Source organism: Polyodon spathula, chromosome 2 (assembly GCF_017654505.1).
Source record: "Polyodon spathula isolate WHYD16114869_AA chromosome 2, ASM1765450v1, whole genome shotgun sequence".
NCBI lineage: Eukaryota > Metazoa > Chordata > Actinopteri > Acipenseriformes > Polyodontidae > Polyodon > Polyodon spathula.
This window is the reverse complement of record NC_054535.1, coordinates 108,761,436-108,785,174: the sequence shown is the minus strand read 5'-3', so window position 1 is coordinate 108,785,174 and position 23,739 is coordinate 108,761,436. Positions and strand designations below refer to the sequence as shown.

Sequence of the window (23,739 nt, the reverse complement as noted above, 5' to 3'; positions counted from 1 at the left end):
AGCTGAGGGACTGGGAGGCAGTGTGGTGTAGTGAGTGGAGCTGAGAGACTGGGAGGCAGTGTGGTGTAGTGATTGGAGCTGAGAGACTGGGAGGCAGTGTGGTCTAGTGATTGGAGCTGAGGGACTGGGAGGCAGTGTGGTCTAGTGGTTAGAGCTGAGAGACTGGGAGGCAGTGTGGTGTAGTGGTTAGAGCTGAGGGACTGGGAGGCAGTGTGGTGTAGTGATTGGAGCTGAGAGACTGGGAGGCAGTGTGGTGTAGTGGTTGGAGCTGAGAGACTGGGAGGCAGTGTGGTGTAGTGATTGGAGCTGAGGGACTGGGAGGCAGTGTGGTGTAGTGATTGGAGCTGAGAGACTGGGAGGCAGTGTGGTGTAGTGAGTGGAGCTGAGAGACTGGGAGGCAGTGTGGTGTAGTGAGTGGAGCTGAGAGACTGGGAGGCAGTGTGGTGTAGTGAGTGGAGCTGAGGGACTGGGAGGCAGTGTGGTGTAGTGATTGGAGCTGAGAGACTGGGAGGCAGTGTGGTCTAGTGGTTAGAGCTGAGGGACTGGGAGGCAGTGTGGTGTAGTGAGGGAGCTGACTGGGAGGCAGTGTGGTGTAGTGATTGGAGCTGAGAGACTGGGAGGCAGTGTGGTGTAGTGAGTGGAGCTGAGAGACTGGGAGGCAGTGTGGTGTAGTGAGTTGGAGCTGAGAGACTGGGAGGCAGTGTGGTCTAGTGGTTAGAGCTGAGAGACTGGGAGGCAGTGTGGTGTAGTGATTGGAGCTGAGAGACTGGGAGGCAGTGTGGTGTAGTGAGTGGAGCTGAGGGACTGGGAGGCAGTGTGGTGTAGTGATTGGAGCTGAGGGACTGGGAGGCAGTGTGGTGTAGTGATTGGAGCTGAGGGACTGGGAGGCAGTGTGGTGTAGTGATTGGAGCTGAGAGACTGGGAGGCAGTGTGGTGTAGTGGTTAGAGCTGAGAGACTGGGAGGCAGTGTGGTGTAGTGGTTAGAGCTGAGGGACTGGGAGGCAGTGTGGTGTAGTGATTGGAGCTGAGGGACTGGGAGGCAGTGTGGTGTAGTGAGTGGAGCTGAGAGACTGGGAGGCAGTGTGGTGTAGTGGTTGGAGCTGAGGGACTGGGAGGCAGTGTGGTGTAGTGATTGGAGCTGAGGGACTGGGAGGCAGTGTGGTGTAGTGAGTTGGAGCTGAGAGACTGGGAGGCAGTGTGGTCTAGTGGTTAGAGCTGAGAGACTGGGAGGCAGTGTGGTGTAGTGAGTGGAGCTGAGAGACTGGGAGGCAGTGTGGTGTAGTGATTGGAGCTGAGAGACTGGGAGGCAGTGTGGTGTAGTGATTGGAGCTGAGGGACTGGGAGGCAGTGTGGTGTAGTGAGTGGAGCTGAGAGACTGGGAGGCAGTGTGGTGTAGTGAGTGGAGCTGAGGGACTGGGAGGCAGTGTGGTGTAATGATTGGAGCTGAGGGACTGGGAGGCAGTGTGGTGTAATGATTGGAGCTGAGGGACTGGGAGGCATAATATATATTGTTTTTATAGAGACAGGGTTTTCACATTATTTAAATAGTGCCTGTATTCTTATTTATGAACATGTCCATCAATGTATTGATAGACAACAGTATTTTACTAGTCTTGTGTTCAAACTGTAACCTATTCCCATGGCATTTGTCTTTACAATGTACTGCTGTGTCTGTAACAGCTTCAATGACAAACAGCCTTTAGCTAGAAGTACTACAGTGAATAAATACAACAAATGGATTATCAAAATAAAAAAGAGCTCAGTGTCCCTCCTGAAACCAAAAGAGAATGATGCCTGTGTTTAATGGAGAAGTCAGCCATGCTTCTGGAAGTCAGGAGCAGTAGAAGCACTTTGTATGGATGTTCTCTAATCTCATTGCTGTTGCCTTTACAGCCATCAATAAAAGTAAAACACCTGTTAAATTGGCCATAAAGAAAAGCATAAATGCTTTTTATAAGTGTGATATAATTTGCAGTTCCCTGCTTGGTGGCATCCTGTGTGGAGCAGTTAATCCCTTCACCTGGCCCAGTGCTAACCTGATTTGCATCAGGAATGTCTTTCATAAATAACGCTCAGCCACAGAGCTAAGGCCATCAGCATATATATATATATATATATATATATATATATTCATATTAATTGCATGTAAGTTTACAGTAGTAAAAGCACAGCAAAGTGTAATAAATCATTGATAAAGAACAGCGAGGTATGGTAATGCAAATTAATAAACATATCAAGCGAGAGTAAACTATTGTAAATGCATACAATAGTATAACCATGGGAAAAGCTTGTTAAAACTCAAAAAATATTGTTTATATGGGTAAAGTGGTTGCAGCTAACAAAATAATACTATGAAACGTGGAGTGTTGTAAGGAGCACGTGTTACAGTAAACATGTGTTTTCATTTTAAAACATTATATATAATACTACACATGACAATACAAAGCTCTGTCTGCAAGCCATGCTTCCAGTTAGTGTTGCACTTGCTTGATCATTACACCTGGAGGATGAAGTCGTCCCCACCCCATTCAGTGGCTTCTTTCCTCTCATTAACCAATCATTTGCTTCTCCTGTTGACTGACATGCTTTCAGCCAGTAACCTGACTCAGGAAGTGCAAGAGGGATACCTATCCTTTCTGAATCAGCAGCCTTGATTTAAGACAGAGTTATGGATCCTGGTTCAAGTGAACCCTGTTAGTTGTCTCTCAGGTGCACGGTTTACCTGCTTAAAGGCTGCTACACACTAGACGTGATGCGATTTTTCATCGGGCGACAAGATGCTTTTGCAGCAACATGACACTGCACACCACAAGCGACACAGGCTTGGAAAACGGCCAGATCTATAAGTCTATAAAAGTATTGCTATTGCTATTCTTCAGCATTATGTGGAAATTATGAGTGTCTTTTCTGATGGTATTTTATCATATATGGCAATAAATCATACATACCAGGCTTATCCAGGTCCTTCGAAAAGGACTCCCGTATGTTCTCTTTCATCTGTTTATAATTGCAAGGATCTTTGTCATGAAGCTCTGGGTATTTTCCTACTTCAGGTATTATTTTTTTCTCCGTCATTCTGGATACTGTTTCAACCTGGTGGACTGTGGGCATTGAAGCTGTTCTCTGATTGTTTCATTCCATAGATGTCTCATGAAGAAATGGCAAAAAGTAGGATTCAACCCTATTTATCTTGCATTGCTCCACTGTCGCCCTGGTGCTGCCCCTGCATCGCCTGGGGTGTGAAAGATACGTCTGGTGTGTTCGGGTCTTAAACCTCAACTGAGACACAGCAGCCCATAACTGCCAAGGCTGTTTATTGCAGGAGTCGTGATGTTATTAATATAATAACTGCACACCCACATTGTGATCAATGCTAGCCTTGGGGGAAACGTTTTAATAAAAGAGTGTCAGGCACTCGTTTCTCATGGTGGATCAGAAGATAGAAGAATGTGAGCAAGAATACACTGCTGATTCAAGATTCTAGAATGCTAGGTAATCAGTGACAAAGTGCTGATTGAGTCATGGGCAAACATACTATTATCTTGGGGTGTGTTACTATAATTTCTCTTGGACTAACTTTGGCTTCCTTCCCTATTCATTCTGCATAATATCCATACTGCTCGACTTTTCATTTTTCTTACAGTAACTTTGCAGTATGCTCTACTTTTACTATCTTTAGACTGTGTATTTCACAAGCTGGTGTTTACAATGGTTTAGTACACTTGTGTGTATGTGATTCACCATGTGTACCTGTGCTTTGCCAGGCTGGATTTACCACACCTTGCTATGCTTTTGCTATGAGGTAAACATTTACAAGGCAAGGAGCACAGCTCTGTTCCCTGCCATGGCAGCCATTGTCTCACAGTCATTCTGAGATGATGCTTTTTTCTCCTGCTTGCCCTATATCAGCAATACCTTGAGACCAATGGGTTTTGTGATTGATCACAGGACATAGAGAAGGGACTGGAAAACTAAACCAGCTGTCTGATCCCCAGGGTGAGAGAGAGAGAGAGAGAGAGAGAGAGAGAGAGAGAGAGAGAGAGAGAGAGAGAGAGAGAGAGAGAGAGAGAGAGGAACGCTGTAATGAACCTACTTACCTACTTAAAGTACTATATCTTTTTATTTTTCTAGCACATCTATGCTTAGCAGCACATCTACAGGTGCCCCCTTTCACAGTCCTGCATCACACACCTGAGAGTGAGAGAGTCATATGCAAAAAATACACTATCATAATAATAATTAATTTTTTTCTACATGTAAATATCAGGACTTTCTTCCTATGCACCGGGACGTGGGACATTTGCTAAGAAATCGGGACTGTCCCAAGCATATAGGGACTGTTGGCATGTATGTACATTAACTAACCATTGACACAAATCGAAGAAGTTACTTCTCTCAAAAAAGAAAAGAAAAAAGAAAACTAAGATGAAAAATCAATGCAGACTGCAGTGTATGTCTCATGATCCTAATTGAACTGGGTAAGGCATACTGTACATAGTTCTCATTATTCATAGGCAGCGCACACAGCTAGGGATAACATTGATGACTGTAGGAAAAGCAAATGTTTAAAAAGACAATGTCGTATTTAAATGCAAATATTTCAAAAGCGGGATTGTAAAATATGCGCAAGGACCTTTCGAACTGCAAGGAGGCATATTGTTCACCTGCTCCATTTTATCTAAATGGAATTTCTCAGTTGCCAGATTAAATTTTTTACAGAAACTGTAAGGGTAGAGGGAAATAATAAAAAAAAAAAAAACGCTGATTTTAACATTTGCAAAAGTGATTACTGAAGTTGTAAAGTGAGCTGAGCAATATCAGTCTTTCCCCCTCCCTTCCAACATGCACCGAAAGAAAGAATTGTTTAAACAGAATGCAGTCAGCAAAACAGAATGCAGTCAGCACTTGGTATCGTGCACTCAGCCAGAGAGGTTTTACTGGATGCGCCACTTGGGAGCCCCTCAGATATTTTTTTAACTGAGGGACTGAAAATGTGAGAGAGGTTTGCAAGCACATCCTTTTAGCTTACATCCTGTGAGTTAGTTAGCATGACCTAAATAGTTTGCTATATATGAATGTATTCATATTCTCTGCAGGTGTGCAGTGCTGGTAGCTCTGCACTATCACTCACTAAAGTAAAAGGGTAACTTCCATGTTTGGAATGATAATACATATTTCATTATGATCCCACTGGCTCTAATTTCAGTTGCTTGTCTACATTTTTACCCTCAAACCACTCAATCCACTACACTGCAACCCAATGACCTGAGCTCCTCCAACCCAGTCCCTTCCACACTGCAGCCCAATGCTCTAAACACTCAATCCACTACACTGCAACCCAATGATCTGAGCTCCTCAAACCCAGTCCCTTCCATACTGCAGCCCAATGCTCTAACCACTCAATCCACTACACTGCAACCCAATGATCTGAGCTCCTCAAACCCAGTCCCTTCCACACTGCAGCCCAATGCTCTAACCACTCAATCCACTACACTGCAACCCAATGATCTGAGCTCCTCAAACCCAGTCCCTTCCACACTGCAGCCCAATGCTCTAACCACTCAATCCACTACACTGCAACCCAATGATCTGAGCTCCTCAAACCCAGTCCCTTCCACACTGCAGCCCAATGCTCTAACCACTCAATCCACTACACTGCAACCCAATGATCTGAGCTCCTCAAACCCAGTCCCTTCCACACTGCAGCCCAATGCTCTAACCACTCAATCCACTACACTGCAACCCAATGATCTGAGCTCCTCCAACCCAGTCCCTTCCACACTGCAGCCCAATGCTCTAACCACTCAATCCACTACACTGCAACCCAATGATCTGAGCTCCTCAAACCCAGTCCCTTCCACACTGCAGCCCAATGCTCTAACCACTCAATCCACTACACTGCAACCCAATGATCTGAGCTCCTCAAACCCAGTCCCTTCCACACTGCAGCCCAATGCTCTAACTACCTTCCACACTCAGCCCAATGCTCTAACCACTCAATCCACTACACTGCAACCCAATGATCTGAGCTCCTCAAACCCAGTCCCTTCCACACTGCAGCCCAATGCTCTAACCACTCAATCCACTACACTGCAACCCAATGATCTGAGCTCCTCAAACCCAGTCCCTTCCACACTGCAGCCCAATGCTCTAACCACTCAATCCACTACACTGCAACCCAATGATCTGAGCTCCTCAAACCCAGTCCCTTCCACACTGCAGCCCAATGCTCTAACCACTCAATCCACTACACTGCAACCCAATGATCTGAGCTCCTCAAACCCAATCACTTTTATACTGCAGCCCAATGCTCTAACCACAGAACTACCTTCCACATTGCAGCCCAATGCTCTAACCACTCAATCCACTACACTGCAACCCAATGACCTGAGCTCCTCCAACCCAGTCCCTTCCACACTGCAGCCCAATGCTCTAACCACTCAATCCACTACACTGCAGCCCAATGATCTGAGCTCTTCCAACCCAGTCCCTTCCACATTGCAGCCCAATGCTCTAACCACTCAATCCACTACACTGCAACCCAATGACCTGAGCTCTTCCAACCCAGTCCCTTCCACACTGCAGCCCAATGCTCTAACCACTCAATCCACTGCACTGCAACCCAATGATCTGAGCTCCTCCAACCCAGTCCCTTCCACACTGCAGCCCAATTCTTTAACCAGACAAGCAATAGTAGATCACACATGCTGGGTACTTCTGGGGAAAAAGGTGCTAATGAACATCAATAATCAAATAAAACAACAACTAGGTATAAATTAAAAACGTATAACGCCAGAGATATCGCTAAGAAATAACAACAAATATTTAAATTAGTTTACTTTGCAAATTATCTTATCGGAAATGCAGACTGTGATATGTTTGCACTGCGACTGGCAAATCTTAGTACACCTACCCTTCTGTAAAGTGCTGGATAACAAAAAGCTGACAAGGTCTGGTAAAGCACAGGGAGATGTGGTAAAGCACAGAGATGTATGGTAAAGCTTAGGGAAGCATTGTAAAGCACAGAGAGGTATGGTAAACCATAGGGAAGCATTGTAAAGCACAGAGAGGTATGGTAAAGCATAGGGAAGCATTGTAAAACACAGAGAGGTATGGTAAAGCATAGGGAAGCATTGTAAAGCACAGAGAGGTCTGGTAAAGCATAGGGAAGCATTGTAAAGCACAGAGAGGTATGGTAAAGAATAGGGAAGCATTGTAAAGCACAGAGAGGTCTGGTAGCATTGTAAAGCACAGAGGGGTACAGAAAACCATAGGGAAGCACTGTAAAGCACAGAGAGGTCTGGTAAAACATATGGAAGCATTGTAAAGTACATAGAGGTCTGGTAAAGCATAGGGAAGCATTGTAAAGCACAGAGAGGTTTGGTAAAGCATAGGGAAGCATTGTAAAGCACAGAGAGGTCTGGTAGCATTGTAAAGCACAGAGAGGTACGGTAAAGCATAGGGAAGCATTGTAAAGCACAGCGAGGTACGGTAAAGCATAGGGAAGCATTGTAAAGCATAGAGAGGTCTGGGAAAGCATAGGGAAGCATGGTAAAACACAGAGACGTCTGGTAAAGCGTAAGGGAGCATGATAAAGCCAGAGAGGTCTGGTAAAGCATAGGGAAGCATTGTAAAGCACACAGGCGTCTGGTAAAGCATAGGGAAGCATTGTAAAGCCAGAGAGGTCTGGTAAAGCATAGGGAAGCATTGTAAAGCCAGAGAGGTCTGGTAAAGCATAGGGAAGCATTGTAAAGCACAGAGAGGATCACCTTCCAAAAGTGTGTACATTGTAAAAAAGCAGGACTTGTCTTCATGAATTATTAAGGTAAGCTGTGTAGCTTCAGAATATCTAATAGTCACAAATAAATATGGAGAACTGAAAAACAATACAAAAACTGGCACTGTTGACACCTAGAAGGAGCAGTACTTCATACTTCAGAGCTATACATTACGTCTATACTCACCACTTATCCACATGTTACTGAAAGTGCAGTGTATTTCACAAATGTTTCCACAATGTAGATCACTGTTGTCCAAGGGTGATAAATCTAGCTAGGGACCTTCTTCAACACAAGTTATCTAGCATATCATTATCTGGAGATGCTCTGTCTGCCTGTATATTACCTACGTACACAGTAGCCCATTAGTGAAGCATTGTGTCTGGAGGAGTCTTTTCAGAAGCTGTTTTAACTGGAACAGTTAACAGTTGAGCTGCCTGTAGTTACAGATTGTACAGTACAATAGAAACCTAGTTATAATAATATTCTACTGTAAGTATCATTGTCACCCTCTACCTCTCTGGCTAGGCACGGCACACAAGTGAGTTTGACTTGACGCTCCTCAGCCATCAGCTACTAAGCATGAGCAGTCTGTGTAAAGAATCTCTCAGTGTCACATGATCACTGGAGGATACCTGTAATTCAGCAGCATTTTCAGTAGTATTATAGTGTAATGATTTCATACTGCAGCTACAAAATATACCAGGGCTGTAGTGCAGCAGCTACATTTGAGTTAGGAGTGATAGTGTTTTTTATTCTTGCTTCATGCACTTAAAAAAAGAAATGGCCAAACAATCAATACTCTATTAAAATTCTAGTGCTTCAGGTTCCCAGGAATGTAAACTGATTGCCAATCAATAGCAACAGAACTTCCGGACGTGCTCCATTCCGTGTTGGAATGTTGTAATTTTCAACAGCACCACATGTTTACTCAGCTTTAAAAAATGCTGTAAACTTTTATTTTTATAACAATACCCTAACTTAAACTCTTACCCTAACCCTAACCCTAACCCTGAGTCAAACTCTTACCCTGAACCGAACCCTAACCCTAACTCAAACCCTTACCCTAACCCCAACACAAACTCTTACCCTGACCTAATCCTAACTCAAACTCTTACCCTGACCCTAACCCTAACACTAACCCTAACTAAAACTCTTACCCTGACCCTAACCCTAATCCTAACCATAACTCAAACTCTTACCCTGACCTAACCCTAACTCAAACTTCTCCCCTAACACTAACCCTAACTCAAACTCTTACCCTAAGCCTAACCCTAAACCTAACTCAAACTCTTACTCTGACCCTAACCCTAACCCTGAGTCACTCTTACCCTGAACCTAACCCTAACCCTAACTCAAACCCTTACCCTAACCCCAACACAAACTCTTAGCCTGACCCTAACCCAACCCTTACCCTAACCCTAACTCTAACTCTAACCCTAACCCTAAACCTAACCCTCAAACTCTTACCCTGAATCTAACCCTACCCCTAACTCAAACCCTTACCCTAACCCCAACACAAACTCTTACCCTGACCCTAACCCTAACTCAAACTCTTACCCTGAACCTAACCCTAACTCAAACTCTTACCCTGAACCTAACCCTAACCCTAACTCAAACTCTTACCCTGAATCTAACCCTACCCCTAACTCAAACCCTTACCCTAACCCCAACACAAACTCTTACCCTAACCCTAACTCAAACTCTTACCCTGAACCTAACCCTAACTCAAACTCTTACCCTGACCCTAACCCTAATCCTAACCCTAACTCAAACTCTTACCCTGACCTAACCCTAATTCAAACTCTTACCCTAACACTAACACTAACTCAAACTCTTACCCTGACCCTAACCCTAACTCAAACTTCTCCCCTAACACTAACACTAACTCAAACTCTTACCCTGACCCTAACCCTCTAAAAAAAGGGTAAAATAAAAATAAATTGCTTAATTAAATCTATCATAATGAGTTAATAATGTGATGTATGAAGAGAAAACGCATTGGTTCTTCATGTGTAACTTAGATAATTAATTTGGGAGATAAAGATATAAAGAACTCTGAGCCATCGTCCATCTGTGTCTCTGTCGTCCCTCACAATCGGTCCTTTGTGCCTCTGGCTTTGCTCACTCAATGATTATTACTAGCCATTGTGTATCCTCTCTACGTAACACACAGGAAAGCTCTGAGCAGTTCATTACAGGCTTTAAAAAAAATGCATTTACAAAATGTATTCAATTAATTAGCGAGCAGGGTAACTGAACACTTCAATAGACGGCTAAAAAACGTGGTCACTTTTTTTTTTTTTAAGTATCTTTCTTCTCATTTCTCCACTCGGAGGATCCTCTACAACAGCTGCAGCTTTTCAAAGTCATGCTGTTTCATGTCTCTTTTCCGTTGTTTCCTCTCCTTTAGTCAATGGTAGGTGAACATTCCCAATAAAGACACTGTAGATGCCATGAGCAGCAGACTATCTGGATTTAGTAAGAGCTTGACTAGCGGTGCTTGTGGACCCAGGGCTTACAGAACCAGGACTAAGCATTTATTTTACCAACCTTACCTGTTATCTGTAGGCTCTTGAAGAGTGTGCAGAATACTATTCTTTGGTACATCAGTCTTTCTGTCTGTCTGTCCTGCATCCTTCATGATGTATCTCACAAGCAGAGGTCATGTTCATTTTGACACAGATACACTTCTGTGCAGCACATACAAGCATTGGTGAATCTTTGACTTCCATGTCAAGGTCAAGGAATACCAGACCAGTCTTGTTTTTGACATTCTCGTAAGTAGAACAGGCCATTTGATTGGATTTTGTTCAATTACTCACTGAAGTACAAACTTGTTTTCTATTGATTTTCAAGAAAATAGGGCATGTTGTCCCAGATACTCCAGTGATGTTGTCTATATGTAAGGCAATGGCTGAGGTAACAGAAAACAGGATTCTTTATGTTTTAACTTTTAACTTTTACATTAACAGATGGTAAATGCTAATCTGCAGAAGATGAACTACAACTTAATGACATACATTTGCAGTTGAGTTTCCAGATGATTATTAGCATTGGTTTTAATATTAGTAACACTTAGTATTGTTATTAAAAAGGGGGTGGGGTTACATTGATAAGTACATTTATATCAGTATTATCTAATGGAAATGCAATCCCCACAAACCTCTTAATTTGTGCCGTGCATTACGCTATCAGCCGCCATTCAAGTTTGCAATTGACTGCACTTTGTGGAATGAGCTCAAATAAATGTGTAGAGGGTCGGCCAGGCAGGAGAAAGCATGTTGGCTTTAAAAAACTCTGATTTATGGAACACTGATCATGCATGCAGAACGGCTGTCACTCATAGCAACAAAATTCTGCTGTTGCTTCCCAGATATCCATTAGCATTAGGTGACATAACTCTTGCGTAGTATGGGTTATTTAAATTTGCATGGACCTGCCGAGTCCTTCATGTTTAGATGAGGCTAACCATTATGAAGTTAGAGCTTAAGAGAGGATTACAAAGAAGCAAAGGACAGTTATTGATGTTTGGAGAGGTAATGTGTTTGAGTATTTCTGTGTGTTTGCATAGTTCTGTGTTTGAGTGTTAGTGTGTGTCAGTATTTGTCTGTTTGTGTGCCTGTGTGTGTGTGTGCTTGTGTGTGTTTGTGTGTGTGTGTGCCTGTGTGTGTTTGTGAGCGCCCTGTTGGACAGATTATTAAGAGATGCTGCCCTGTACATCCCTCACTTCCCCAGATGAGTGCTGAGCTGCTCAAAGACAGAACACCACTCAGCTTCTTACATACTTTACCCATTACCAGGCATCCCTCGGCACTCCTAACCTTCACTTTGTACATTGGGCCTGCCTTGTGATGAGATAGCTGCTATCCTGAGGAGGGTCATCAGAGAGTTCCTTACAACCTCGGAGTTACAGTAGTTGGAATGTGCCAGTGTTACTTTTCTTTTTTCTATCAGAGTCTTGGAATACCCTGACCCCAGCGGTGAAGAGAAATAAGAACAGCTGCAAGCCTTAAACTGATGGCTTGAAGACTTTGCTTTTGGCCTCCAATATACAGAATAAGATTAGCTTGTCATGTACGCTGTCTGTTTCTTTGTAACATTCCTTACTGTGCCAGACCATACCAATTTCATTTATATAATGTCATTCATGTGCAAGCATCCCAGGGCGCTTTACGCAAAGGAACAGCAAGCTTGCTAGTGAAAGGTCAAATCTCTTACTGCATCCAGTTTAGCCTTTTTTACAACCTCAGCCTACTCAAAAAAACTAAGAAAATCTAAAAGGAATCTTCACTGAGCCGTCAAAAAGTGTCAAAGGCAAGAAGTCTATCGGGGCCTGTCTGAGTGGTTGCTATCTCCCTGGCTCAGGCAGCAAGGAGAGCCAGGATGTCTACATTACGCAAGGACAGGAGATGAATGCAGACAGGTTTGCCTTTTCACTCTCTGAGCAGTATCTCATCTTCACTGTACAAGGAGAGAACACACTTCATTTGTATGATCTGCCATATCGTTGTTTCAAAAAGGGTCCTGATGGGCAGCAGTTAAAAGCATGTGGGCATTCGTCAGTGTTTTAACCCTGTGCTGCAAACTTCAAAACCAAAATCACAGCCGAGATCATCACACACTCCCTTTTGATTTTCTTTTATTTAATACAATTTTAAAAAAGAATAACAGGAATTAAGATGATTAGTATCTTACTGTCAACGCTTTCTGAAATAAACAGTCTGAACGTCTTCACTGACTGTGCAGTATACTGCTGGTGAAAAGGGTTCTGATGAAAGAAACACCTGGGAACAATTTCCCTTCTGTTTGGCAAGATCGGACCGTAGTTTGTTTGTTGTAAATAATAAAAGTTTACAAAAGTGCTAAAAAATTTAAATATTTTAAGGGCGCAAACCAGCCTTGGCTGTTACACTTTACCACAATATACAGTATATATATAAACGATTGTATAAATACAGTAAGTTACGTCTGTGTTTTTGTTCCAAGGTCCTAGATGTTTTCCTTATCAGCTACTGGAAGATATGCATTTGTTAGGCTAACTAAAGTTAGTGGTCCCAAAATATTTCATAGTCGGTAGCTTGATCCTACAGTGCTACCACACAGTAGTGTGCTCACAAACCTCACCTTCTGAATTACGTGGACAGGTGCCTCAGTCTAATCACTATAACATATAAAATTATTATCATTGCAAATGAGCGCAGGCACAGATATTTGTTCAAATAAATACTGCTTGTGTTTATATTTATTTATATAGAAACTGTAGCTGAACTTAAAAAATAGTCTAAAACGCAATGGACAACCAAGATAGAAAATGAGGTCTGAATAAAATAAGGGCTGTCAAAATGGTTTCAGAAGTGAGCAACAGCAAGAGAGGCAAGCAGAGAGACAGAGAGCTCAAAGAAATGAAACTGTAATGTAATTATAGGGAGTTGAGGCGGGCGTGTCACACTGCTTGCTTTATGTTTATCACACCCACTGCAGCCTGCCTCCCTCCCTCCCTGCCCTCTGTCTGGATAAGGACTGATAATACAACTCACCACAGACTGTCCCTAAACAGAGCCTCAACCTCGCAGGCAACTGCACTGCAGCCTCCCTCCCTCTCTGCCCTCTGTCTGGATAAGGACTGATAATACATCTCACCACAGACTGTCTCTAAACAGAGCCTCAACCTCGCAGGCAACTGCACTGCAGCCTCCCTCCCTCTCTGCCCTCTGTCTGGATAAGGACTGATAATACATCTCACCACAGACTGTCCCTAAACAGAGCCTCAACCTCGCAGGCAACTGCACCGCAGCCTCCCTCCCTCTCTGCCCTCTGTCTGGATAAGGACTGATAATACATCTCACCACAGACTGTCCCTAAACAGAGTCTCAACCTTGCAGGCAACTGCACTGCAGTCTTACCGGAGACTTTTGGAAATTAAACAGCTTCATGTTTTTAAATCATAAAATAAAGAACTAAGAAATAAGTACAATCATAGGTAACACTTTACATACTTATGTAACAATTGCATTATAAATACATAAGCATGTGTTTACAGTATAATTATGAAAGACAATTGGACACGTGCTTCATGTTGTGAATAAAGACGTTTCATTGTAACTAGTGCACAGCATGTGTTATCACTGTGTTACTACAGTGTAATACTCTGTACTTAGAGACATTTAATACAAAGTGTTTTATTGCATATGATAATGATAATTAGAGATGGTTTTCTGTTTAGTTAAAATATACTCAATTGTTTACTTAGTTATGATAAAGCAATAGAGCTTTATTTGATTTGGAATCCATGTAGATTCACAATACCTTCATAAATATTACTTGCATGATTATTCTCACTCACTTCACTAAAAATAACAGTTAAACTGTGCAGGTAAATTCAGTGTTTCAGCTCCCAGGAAGAGCATCTCTTTCACTCGGATCCATTATCAATGTTGTGGGGCAGCAAGGCTGGCCAGCGGCACGAATAGCAAACCCAGAGGCGACCGACTGCAATTCAGCGCTTTGTCCAACTTCTATTCTTTAACAAACAAACAGTTTAAACAATTAAACAAATCCAAACAAAAACTCTTTCAAGCCGCACCCAAGTTTGGCTACCTCGGTGCATAGACAGCAAGCACAACCTGCTGCTCCCAGTCTTCTCACCAGACTCTCTCAAACACAGATTTCTTTGTCTTTTCAAATGGGGTGGTGTCTTCTCCAGGTGGCCAATTGACTGATTGATCAGCCAGCCAGGAAGCCAGGAAGTTCATGGCGAGGATTCTTGGGCTGATCAATCAGGTAATCAGCCTCCCCAGAAAGACACCAAACCAATTATCTTCATTGCCACGGGACTGTGCAAAGGATAGCCATCTTGGCTCCAGGCAGTTCCCCCACTGATGAGCCAAGATGGCTGCCAGCCACAAGCACATATTTTACTGTACAAGGCCTCTTTCCTGCCACAGCATGTACATTGTAATCATTGCACTCCATTACATATTTATTTGCACCTTTGATTATTTTTAATATAACACACATGGCAAGAATATAATGAGTACCTCATGCATGCTATGAATGATGATGCGCATACTGTATTTATACTGCGCTATGCTTCTGGAAATGTGATGAATGCTACATAGTGGGCTAGATTCTCAAAGCTGTTTACTCTAAACAGTCATTAGAACATTCGTTTTTTTAGAAAGGAAAAAACATACACAGTAAAATTAAGAAACCAGAAACAAGCTCAGGCAAAAATGAACTCAGAAACTTGAGTTGTTTTTTTCATTTCTTTTAGAATTGTAATTTGTGCTTTTTCCTTCCTAATGACGATTTGGAATAAATAGCTTTAAGAATCTAGCCCAGTCTCTTTTCCTAATAAAACTTTACTAAATTCATTGTGTTTGTAAATATTTGTTCTTATTGTATTAGCAGAGCTAGAGAATCCTGCCACATTGTGGAACTGAGCCTTTAATTTCTGAGCCAGAAAGTATACAGCTATTGACAGATAGACTCTGAATAGGATCCAGTGCAGCAAATTAATGCAAAGCTATAAGAAATAATATATAATCCAGATAAGCTTTCAATGTTTTGTGCTAGAAAAAGCGAAAAAAAACAGAACCAGTAAGACAGCTTAAAAAGAAGCTGCTGTTTGAGCCTCCGCTCATTGAGAAGAGAGCGCTCACATTCCCAGAGAGGCACACATGTTTGCCAAGCTCTTCCAGACCCGAGGGAACAGACCTGTGGGCTGAAAGGAAAGACACAGCTTTTGTTCGGTCCAAAGACACACACCAACCACATACAGAGGAAATTACTTTTCTCTCTCCAAGGTAATGCTGGTCCATTACTGTTAATTAGAGAAACTCTTAAAAGCCAGACACTGAGTCCAGACTATGATGCTCTTTCAGACCATGTACAGAACTTTCTCTATTTCAGCCTTTTGAAAAGATAAGAAAAAAATCCTAATGAATCAAAATGATCAGCACAAGAATGCAGAGCATTACTTGATGAGCTTCTACAATAGCTTCATTTACACTGGAGTGTAAGAGCTGTTATTTGTACAAACAGTTCTATAGGTTTCTGGTTCCTTTTGTGGAAGTTCCTCTTGCAAGGCCAGCACAGAAAGATTGCACTAGAAATAAACCACTGCCCTCCACACTGCAGCCCAGCACTCTAACCACTGAGCTACTCAACCCCACTGCCCTCCACACTGCAGCCCAACACTCTAACCACTGAGCTACTCAACTCCACTGCCCTCCACACTGCAGCCCAGCACTCTAACCACTGAGCTACTCAACCCCACTGCCCTCCACACTGCAGTCCAACACTCTAACCACTGAGCTACTCAACTCCACTGCCCTCCACACTGCAGCCCAGCACTCTAACCACTGAGCTACTCAGCCCCATTGCCTTCTACACTGCAGCCCAGTGCTGTAGCCGTTGAGCTACTCAATCCCACTGCCTTCCACACTGCAGCCCAGCACTCTAACCACTGAGCTACTCAAACCAACTGCCTTCCACACTGCAGCCCAACCACTCTAACCACTGAGCTACTCAAACACTCTGCCTTCCACACTGCAGCCCAGCACTCTAACCACTGAGCTACTCTCCACTCAGCCCTCTCTCTCTCTCTCTCTCTCTCTCTCTCTCTCTCTCTCTCTCTCTCTCTCTCTCTCTCTCTCTCTCTCTCTGTTTAGATTCTGGTCAAAACCAAGACCCCTGTCATTACATCTATATTTGTTAAGCACTAAGTGAACTGTCTGGAGCTGCTGTGAACTGCAACTTTTATTAATTAGCGGTTAATGTAACAGCCCTGGCCAGCTGACTGAGTACAAGACAGACGTCAGCTTCTGTTGGGTCGGGTCGAGGGCGCGTGGTGTTTGGTGCAGTTGGTAAGGCAGGAGTGGGCTGGTCGTCTGGTTCAGTACACTGGCATTCTCTATGCAATGGACTCGTTACATGTGAATAATGTCAGTCTCTTTCATAATTACACGGGTCACTTTGAATGCTGAGCCCAAGTCCTGGACTAACTCTCCTTCAAGCCAGTTTGCTTAATAGTGACACCAGCCAGTCAGTCAGTGACTCTCTTACTGCCTTGCTGACAGAGCATTGAACAGCCACTTGTTTATTCCATTGCTAGTGTCTTCTTATAGAAACGCTGTATTTGAGGGCTTCATTAGTAAAGTTATCAGATGTTGTTTTTAAGGTCAGTAAATCTAGCAGGATTTACACGTCGGACTTTACACTGTAAGGTCTGGTTTCTGTGAATCTGCTCAAAAGAAAGAAAGAAGCCCTTCTACATCTCAAACTGGCCAGGCTTACTAATCAGTAACTGCTTACCGTTACAGCGCTGCCACGCCATACAGGCACACTGACATCCTGGGCAACGCAGCGTGCCTCTGCTTTTATTAAAAGTGTATAACATTAAACACAGTGGCTACCCGACAAAATCAAAGAGAGCCAACCAGCCCTGGATTAAACTCATAAATCAACAAACCGTTTCACTCATGCACTATTAGTTTAACTAAATATACTGCAATACTGAATAGTGTCTTTTACTTAAAGAGAGCATCTTAAGGTACTAAAACATCGTTCCACCACTGCGGTTCAATCAAAATCACTCCACTCAATAGAAAATGATAAGAGGTTATGTACTTAAATTCAGCCTAAATCTGCCTTGCTATCCATAAAACCTTATTCACCAGTAAGCTCTGGGCTATACATTATAATTATGTACCAAATACAACACATAATGTGAACTGTTTAGCTTATATATAATAACCAGTAAATACTTCCATAGAACAGTGTTTTCACTGAACACTAGAATGTGCAGACATTAAAACTGTGCGTATTCACCAGTAACTGTGATTCAGACGTACCTTTGCTGTACACGATGCAGTAAAAGCGCTTTGTCTAACGCAAAGCATTGCCTCCCAATGCGTTTCATTTTAAAGATGGAACTTACAGTGAGGCACTTGGCTTAAGGCGGATCTCTGAGATACAGCTGCCAGTGCTGCTGACCTGTGGAGGATCATGCAGTCACACGGAGTGGGATAGTGTAGGGTAGGACTGATGCATTGGATTGATTTGGAAGGAGCTCAAACGCAGGCTGCCAATGTTTGCATCCTCCAAGCCCCTTGTGATTGAATTGCTATTTGGTTCCCAGCCATTCTTCATCAGTATAAATCTTCAGTTTGTTTGCTCCTGTAGGCATTCATGTTTATCTTATAAAACTTTTGCAGTTAACTGCAAGTCTCTGGCACCAGGGTGTAGGCAAGACTCGAGTCTCATTGGGTTTGTTTATTAAATAAATACGTGAATAACTGTATAAACAATCATGATCCCAGCCACACTGTGACTCTCTCAGTCACACACATCACATGAGATCTTCAAACACTATTTGCGTGGTATAGCCTTCAGGAGATTCCTTCAGACATCACAATATCACTTCAACGAAAGCAAACTAATAGCTGGAGTCGCAGACAGAAACCAAGTGAAAGCTAAAATCACTCCAGCTTTAAAGTGGTATGTAAATGCTAGCCAGAACTGGTAAAGATTTCCTGATGTTATCCCAGGCCAGTGATCCTGTACACTGTGTAGTGGGGAATTAAACATCTGCCAAAAGGGACACTGTAGTAGTCACGTAAACCTTCAGACCAGGTTTAAGAAGTCACCTGAGCTTGTTACCTGGAATGAGTAAAAACTTCTATGCAATAGGAGTCTTATTTCCATTAAAGAACATCGTGTTTATGTGTTTTAATACACCACTTAAATACAAATAACGAGCTTGTATTCCTTCAAGCTTGTCAGCACTTGAGAAGCATAACAGGGATGCAGTTGAGTAGGAGGTTCATTAATGCTCCTCACTGAAGTCTGGTTCATTCACACGCCCACGCCATTCACACGCCCAACCCTACCACCGGCTCCTCACTGAGGCACGCCTCCACACCAGTCTGGTTCATTCACACGCCCACGCCTCCACACCACCGGCTCCTCACTGAGGCGAGTCTGGTTCATTCACACGCCCACGCCTCCACACCACCGGCTCCTCACTGAGGCGAGTCTGGTTCATTCACACGCCCACGCCTCCACACCACCGGCTCCTCACTGAGGCGAGTCTGGTTCATTCACACGCCCACGCCTCCACACCACCGGCTCCTCACTGAGGCGAGTCTGGTTCATTCACACGCCCACGCCTCCACACCACCGGCTCCTCACTGAGGCGAGTCTGGTTCATTCACACGCCCACGCCTCCACACCACCGGCTCCTCACTGAGGTGAGTCTGGTTCATTCACACGCCCACGCCTCCACACCACCGGCTCCTCACTGAGGTGAGTCTGGTTCATTCACACGCCCACGCCTCCACACCACCGGCTCCTCACTGAGGCGAGTCTGGTTCAGTCTGGTTCATGCTCCTTGCCTCCTGTAGACACTCCGGATTGCGCTTGGCTACAATCTGGTCCACTCTTGAGAACCTGTTCAGTGATCTTGAAAATCGCCTTTTACAGAAAACATCACTGTGACTATGTCACTGTAGCGTAGTGTTACAAGGTGTCAATATTACATGTTAGATCCACCACTGTTTAGATTATTAAAATAAACCCCATTGTCTAGAACTGCACAGTGCTGGAGACCGCTCCCCACACACACCAGACCCGTGTGCCAGTATGGACTACATTAAGTTAACGCATGACATACAGTTACTTGATTTAGAAACAGTTTTGCTATTTGAATAGACTCGGTACATTTTTATAAACCCAGTATTTATCTAGAAATCATTTAACACATACAGTTTTAATTTGCATGTATTTACATTCTGTTCATTAAAAAATAATAATCTATTAACCTTTTGCAGCAGAGAGGGAAATGGCATTAAACTGCAGAATTGAATTTGCATTAAAAAGTTATACAGTGCTATTGAACACATAAATAATTCAGCTTCTCACCTGCATTGATGCCTATCATCCTGCTGGGTGATATTTATTCCATAAACCCTGAATATTGTATTGGATAATGTGCAATCATAATGCTAATGCTTTAATGAAACTACAGATGTTTTTTTGCTATATATAGAGTCAGTTTTAGTAAAATATAAAATGCTCCAGTAGGGATATTAATACAACCGTGAGAAGGTTCACGCTTCATTGTGGAAGGGATTAATGTCTCTGTGGGTGACAAAACAAACCATTGGTGAGCTCCACGGATCTGTGTAATCCACCTGCTGGCAGCGCATAGTTGACACGCGTGATCCACGGCTGTCTTGTGGTTTGCACAGCCCAGTGATGCTGTGCTTCAGAGTTTCTGTGGAGTGTTCATTTGAGGTTGGGACTATGTAAATGTCACAGCGATTTACGATGGTTTAGGCAATGGCTTTGGTTGCAGGCTGGCTGTAAGCTGGGTAAAACGAGAGTAAACAGTCCTCTTCTTCCCCTGACCACTCTTGCAGATGGCTCCCAGCTCCCAGCTCCCTGCAATCTGCCACTTTATCTGTTTTAATTCATTTTATTGGTCTTGATTATGCTCTTATCTTACTTTCAGCTTTTATTAGCTATAAAGCTCACTGAGCCTGCTGTGGAAGACAGTTATGGGAAATTGCACCACGTTTAAGACATCTGTTAGATAAATAGAAATCAGAGTTTACTGTGGTGTAGCAGCGAATGCTGCCAGACCTGGAGGAGAGAGGGATAGAGAGTGGTGGAATCTTACCACAGGCTCTTCTGTACAAACACCACAGGAGAGGCAAGCAGGGAATACTTCACATTATAAAACACTGGGAAGAGCAATGCCAAACAGCTAACCGAGAAACTAAAAACCCATCCTCAATCAGAATTCCATTGAAATGTGGTGCCATTCTCATGTTTTAGGTGCTGGCGATGCGAACGACTTGTTTCGCTTTGTGGTTTAGAGTTTGAACTGCGTCAGGCAGCTGGTGGTTTAGTTGGTTGTTTAGTAAACTGTTTGATAAAACATCAAAATCCGCATTGAAAGGTCATATTGTTACATTACTGCAAACACCATACAATTAGAAAGCAAATGTGAAAAAAACCCAATAAGAATAAGTTTTGCAGCTCCTTACTCAAACTTTTTTCCTAATTTTCCATTCCACTGTACAGTTACCCTTCTGTGCAGCAGCAGGAGGTTACACATGTCAAAATGTAATCTTGTTATTTCCATACATCCATCACTGTAGATGATTTTTTGCAATGTATTTAAATCTGTTCTGATTCAACGAGGGGCTTGTGTCCAGATTTTATTTTTAAAGGAAAGAAAATCCCATCCCTGAGCTGAGCTCTAATGAATCATTGTGAGCATTTGTAGTTCTTTATCATCGTCATGGTTTCTAGATGGTAATGTAGCTGATATATATATCTGCCAGCAGGGCTCCTGAGAGAATGAGATGTTTCATATCAGTGGAAATCCAACTTGTTTAAACAGAATGAGTAATGATGATAATAATGGCAGTGAACAATCACCACTCACGGTAGAACCCCAAGGTCAACAAAAGACAACATTAGCAGATATTAGCAGACCTTTTAACTATATCTCATATCTCAGGATAAGGCTCTAGCTACTGTAGGCAAGTGATGCTGTTTTTTGTGCAGGGTTTACTTGCTGGGTTTTTAAACATTCATTTAATCAGGATGGAGAGAGAGAGCGAGAACACATTGTGCCTGAAACTATTCTTTATTGCAATGAGGCTTGTGAGATATCCAGCTACTCAGGTCCACAGTAGCATGCAGATTACCTGCTTGCTTCACCCAGCAACAAAGCATTGTACGTTTGAAGAGGTACAATTTGGTGCCTTTGAAGCCCCAAAAGCAGACTGGGAACAGATGCTGAGAGAATTGCCTTGCTTAAAGGCCATAGAGCTAGCAAAATAATTCCAGTTAATCTTTCCTAATGCGAATTACCATCACTTCTTGTGTGTTTTGATGTTATTTTATCCCAAGCAATTAATGAATAAAACTCTTGTACATTTTTCGGTGCTGCAAAAGATAGGCCTCATGTAGGATTTCATAGAAGTTTATTAAACATTTACAGCAGGGAGAGGGCCTGCAGTAGAAGCAAGGCACAAACACAAGCTGAAAGGATCCTCCCCAAATATTTCTTATGTTCTGAAGTGTGATATCTTAACAAAAACTAAAAAAAGAATAAACACGTAGCAGCATTTTAATTACAGTAATTGAAGAAGCTTCCGGAATATTTTAACCAGATCACAAAACAAAGCACAGAAAAGTCTAAAAATAGGATAGAAATATTTTGCATTTGAACACAAGAAGTACATTCCTGCCCCCAGAGACTAATCACACTTTGATTGCAGTGCCAGTGCCAGCCAGTGTAGAAAACAAAGGCATGCTCCCTTCTGAAAAAGGCGCTTCTCCGCTTCACAGATTCCAAACCGTTGGAGGGCAGGAAAGGAGAATTGATTATTGAATGGTTTGAGAAAGGGAAATGCTTTGATAAGGTGAGGTTCGTTTACGTAGTGTTGTTGTGTTAGTTAGATTCATTAAGAGCAAAGATAAATGAAAATAAACATAACAAATAAATCCCTTAAAGGCATCTTGGATAAATCAGTTCAGGATTCTTCTTTTAAGGCTAAATTAGGATTAAAGCTAAATATGTATTAATATTGTATATCCATGTTTATTTAGTAATGTAAGAATAGCAGAACATAAGAGCATTTAAGAATGAGAGGAGGCCATTAAGCCCATCAATGCACGTCCAGTTCCTAACAGCTGATTCATCTCAAAACTTCCGAAAGGAATCCAGTGATTCAGCATCAATAACATGGCTATGTAACCCATTCCATGTAACCTCTCCTACCCTCTGACCTGAGTCCTCTTCATTTCCAACTGGTCCTGGTTTTTGTGCTATACTTGAAGTACAGTATTAGTTTGGGTTAACTATGCAAAATCCTTTTAAGATTTTATAGACTAGGAACAAGTCCCACCCCCAATTCTTAATCTCAGTACAGCCCCCTGGTCTGTGCGTGTCTGTGTGTGTCTGTGCTGCAGTCTTACCTGTATATGATGCAGGCACAGTCCCTGCAGGTGCCACAGTTTTCAATGTCCTGCCCAGTCCTGTATGAATGCCTCCTATAGCGCAGAGAGAGAGAGAGAGAGAGAGAGAGAGATCTTGTCAGGATAAAATATTCCAAACAAAGACAAACCCTAACGAAGTACAGACTCAGTGACCACAGCCTGGCCATCGAAACAGGCCTCCATAAAAAGAGCTGGCTGGTCAGACAGAACAAGCTGTGCAGTCACTGTGAGCTGGGAGAAGTCGAAACAGAGGTGCACTTCCTGCTGTCCTGCTCCAAATGCTTCAAAATAAGGGACACATACCTCCCTAAATTCTCCAGTCAGTTGACCCAGTTTCCACACCTGCCTGACCCTGAGAAACTGCTGATCCTGCTGGGAGAGAGGCTCTGACAGCAGAGCTGGCAGCACAGTCTGCCTGTCACAGCCTGAGGGACAGTGTGCAGACACTCAATACAGTGTGCACTGTTTACTGTTAAATTAGCAAGGAAGGAGAAGGGGGAGGGATTGATATTGTGTGTCATTGACATTATATTTTATTTCATGTAACATTTGTGTTGAAATGCTTTGGAAACATTGGATCACTCCTATAATGCTAATAAAGCCAGTTAGAATTTGAACTTGAATTTGAGTGATTGAGAGAGAGAGAGAGAGAGAGAGAGAGAGAGAGAGAGAGAGAGAGAGAGAGAGAGAGAGAGAGAGAGACATGTTCATGTTTTTGATGCGCTTATAAAATTGGCAGTTCCAAGGGTTTCATCTGCTTTCAGTAGACACTTGTTTGAATTTACAGCAGCAGATTTCACAGGGATTTCAAATTGATCAGTCTGGTTTCTGTTTACCTTTTAGTTATAAACTGGATCTGCTACTTACTGTTAATTGTGCATTGAACAGGTTGGATAGCGTTGTTTTCTTTTACTCCAGGTGATGTGTTGTAATGTGTCTT

General features: G+C 42.8%; 2 protein-coding genes across 2 annotated transcripts in view; one reads left to right on the top strand and one right to left on the bottom strand.

Moving 5' to 3' along the window:
* Positions 1 to 23,739, top strand: part of LOC121327399 (dedicator of cytokinesis protein 2-like) — a 457,752-nt gene that overhangs the window by 199,323 nt on the left and 234,690 nt on the right. The window lies entirely within an intron of this gene.
* Positions 1 to 23,739, bottom strand: part of LOC121307231 — a 65,728-nt gene that overhangs the window by 4,048 nt on the left and 37,941 nt on the right. Inside the window, exon 2 of the mRNA XM_041239372.1 lies at positions 22,779 to 22,853. Coding sequence (XP_041095306.1) covers positions 22,779 to 22,853 — 75 coding nt within the window. The remainder of the gene's footprint in view (positions 1 to 22,778; positions 22,854 to 23,739) is intronic.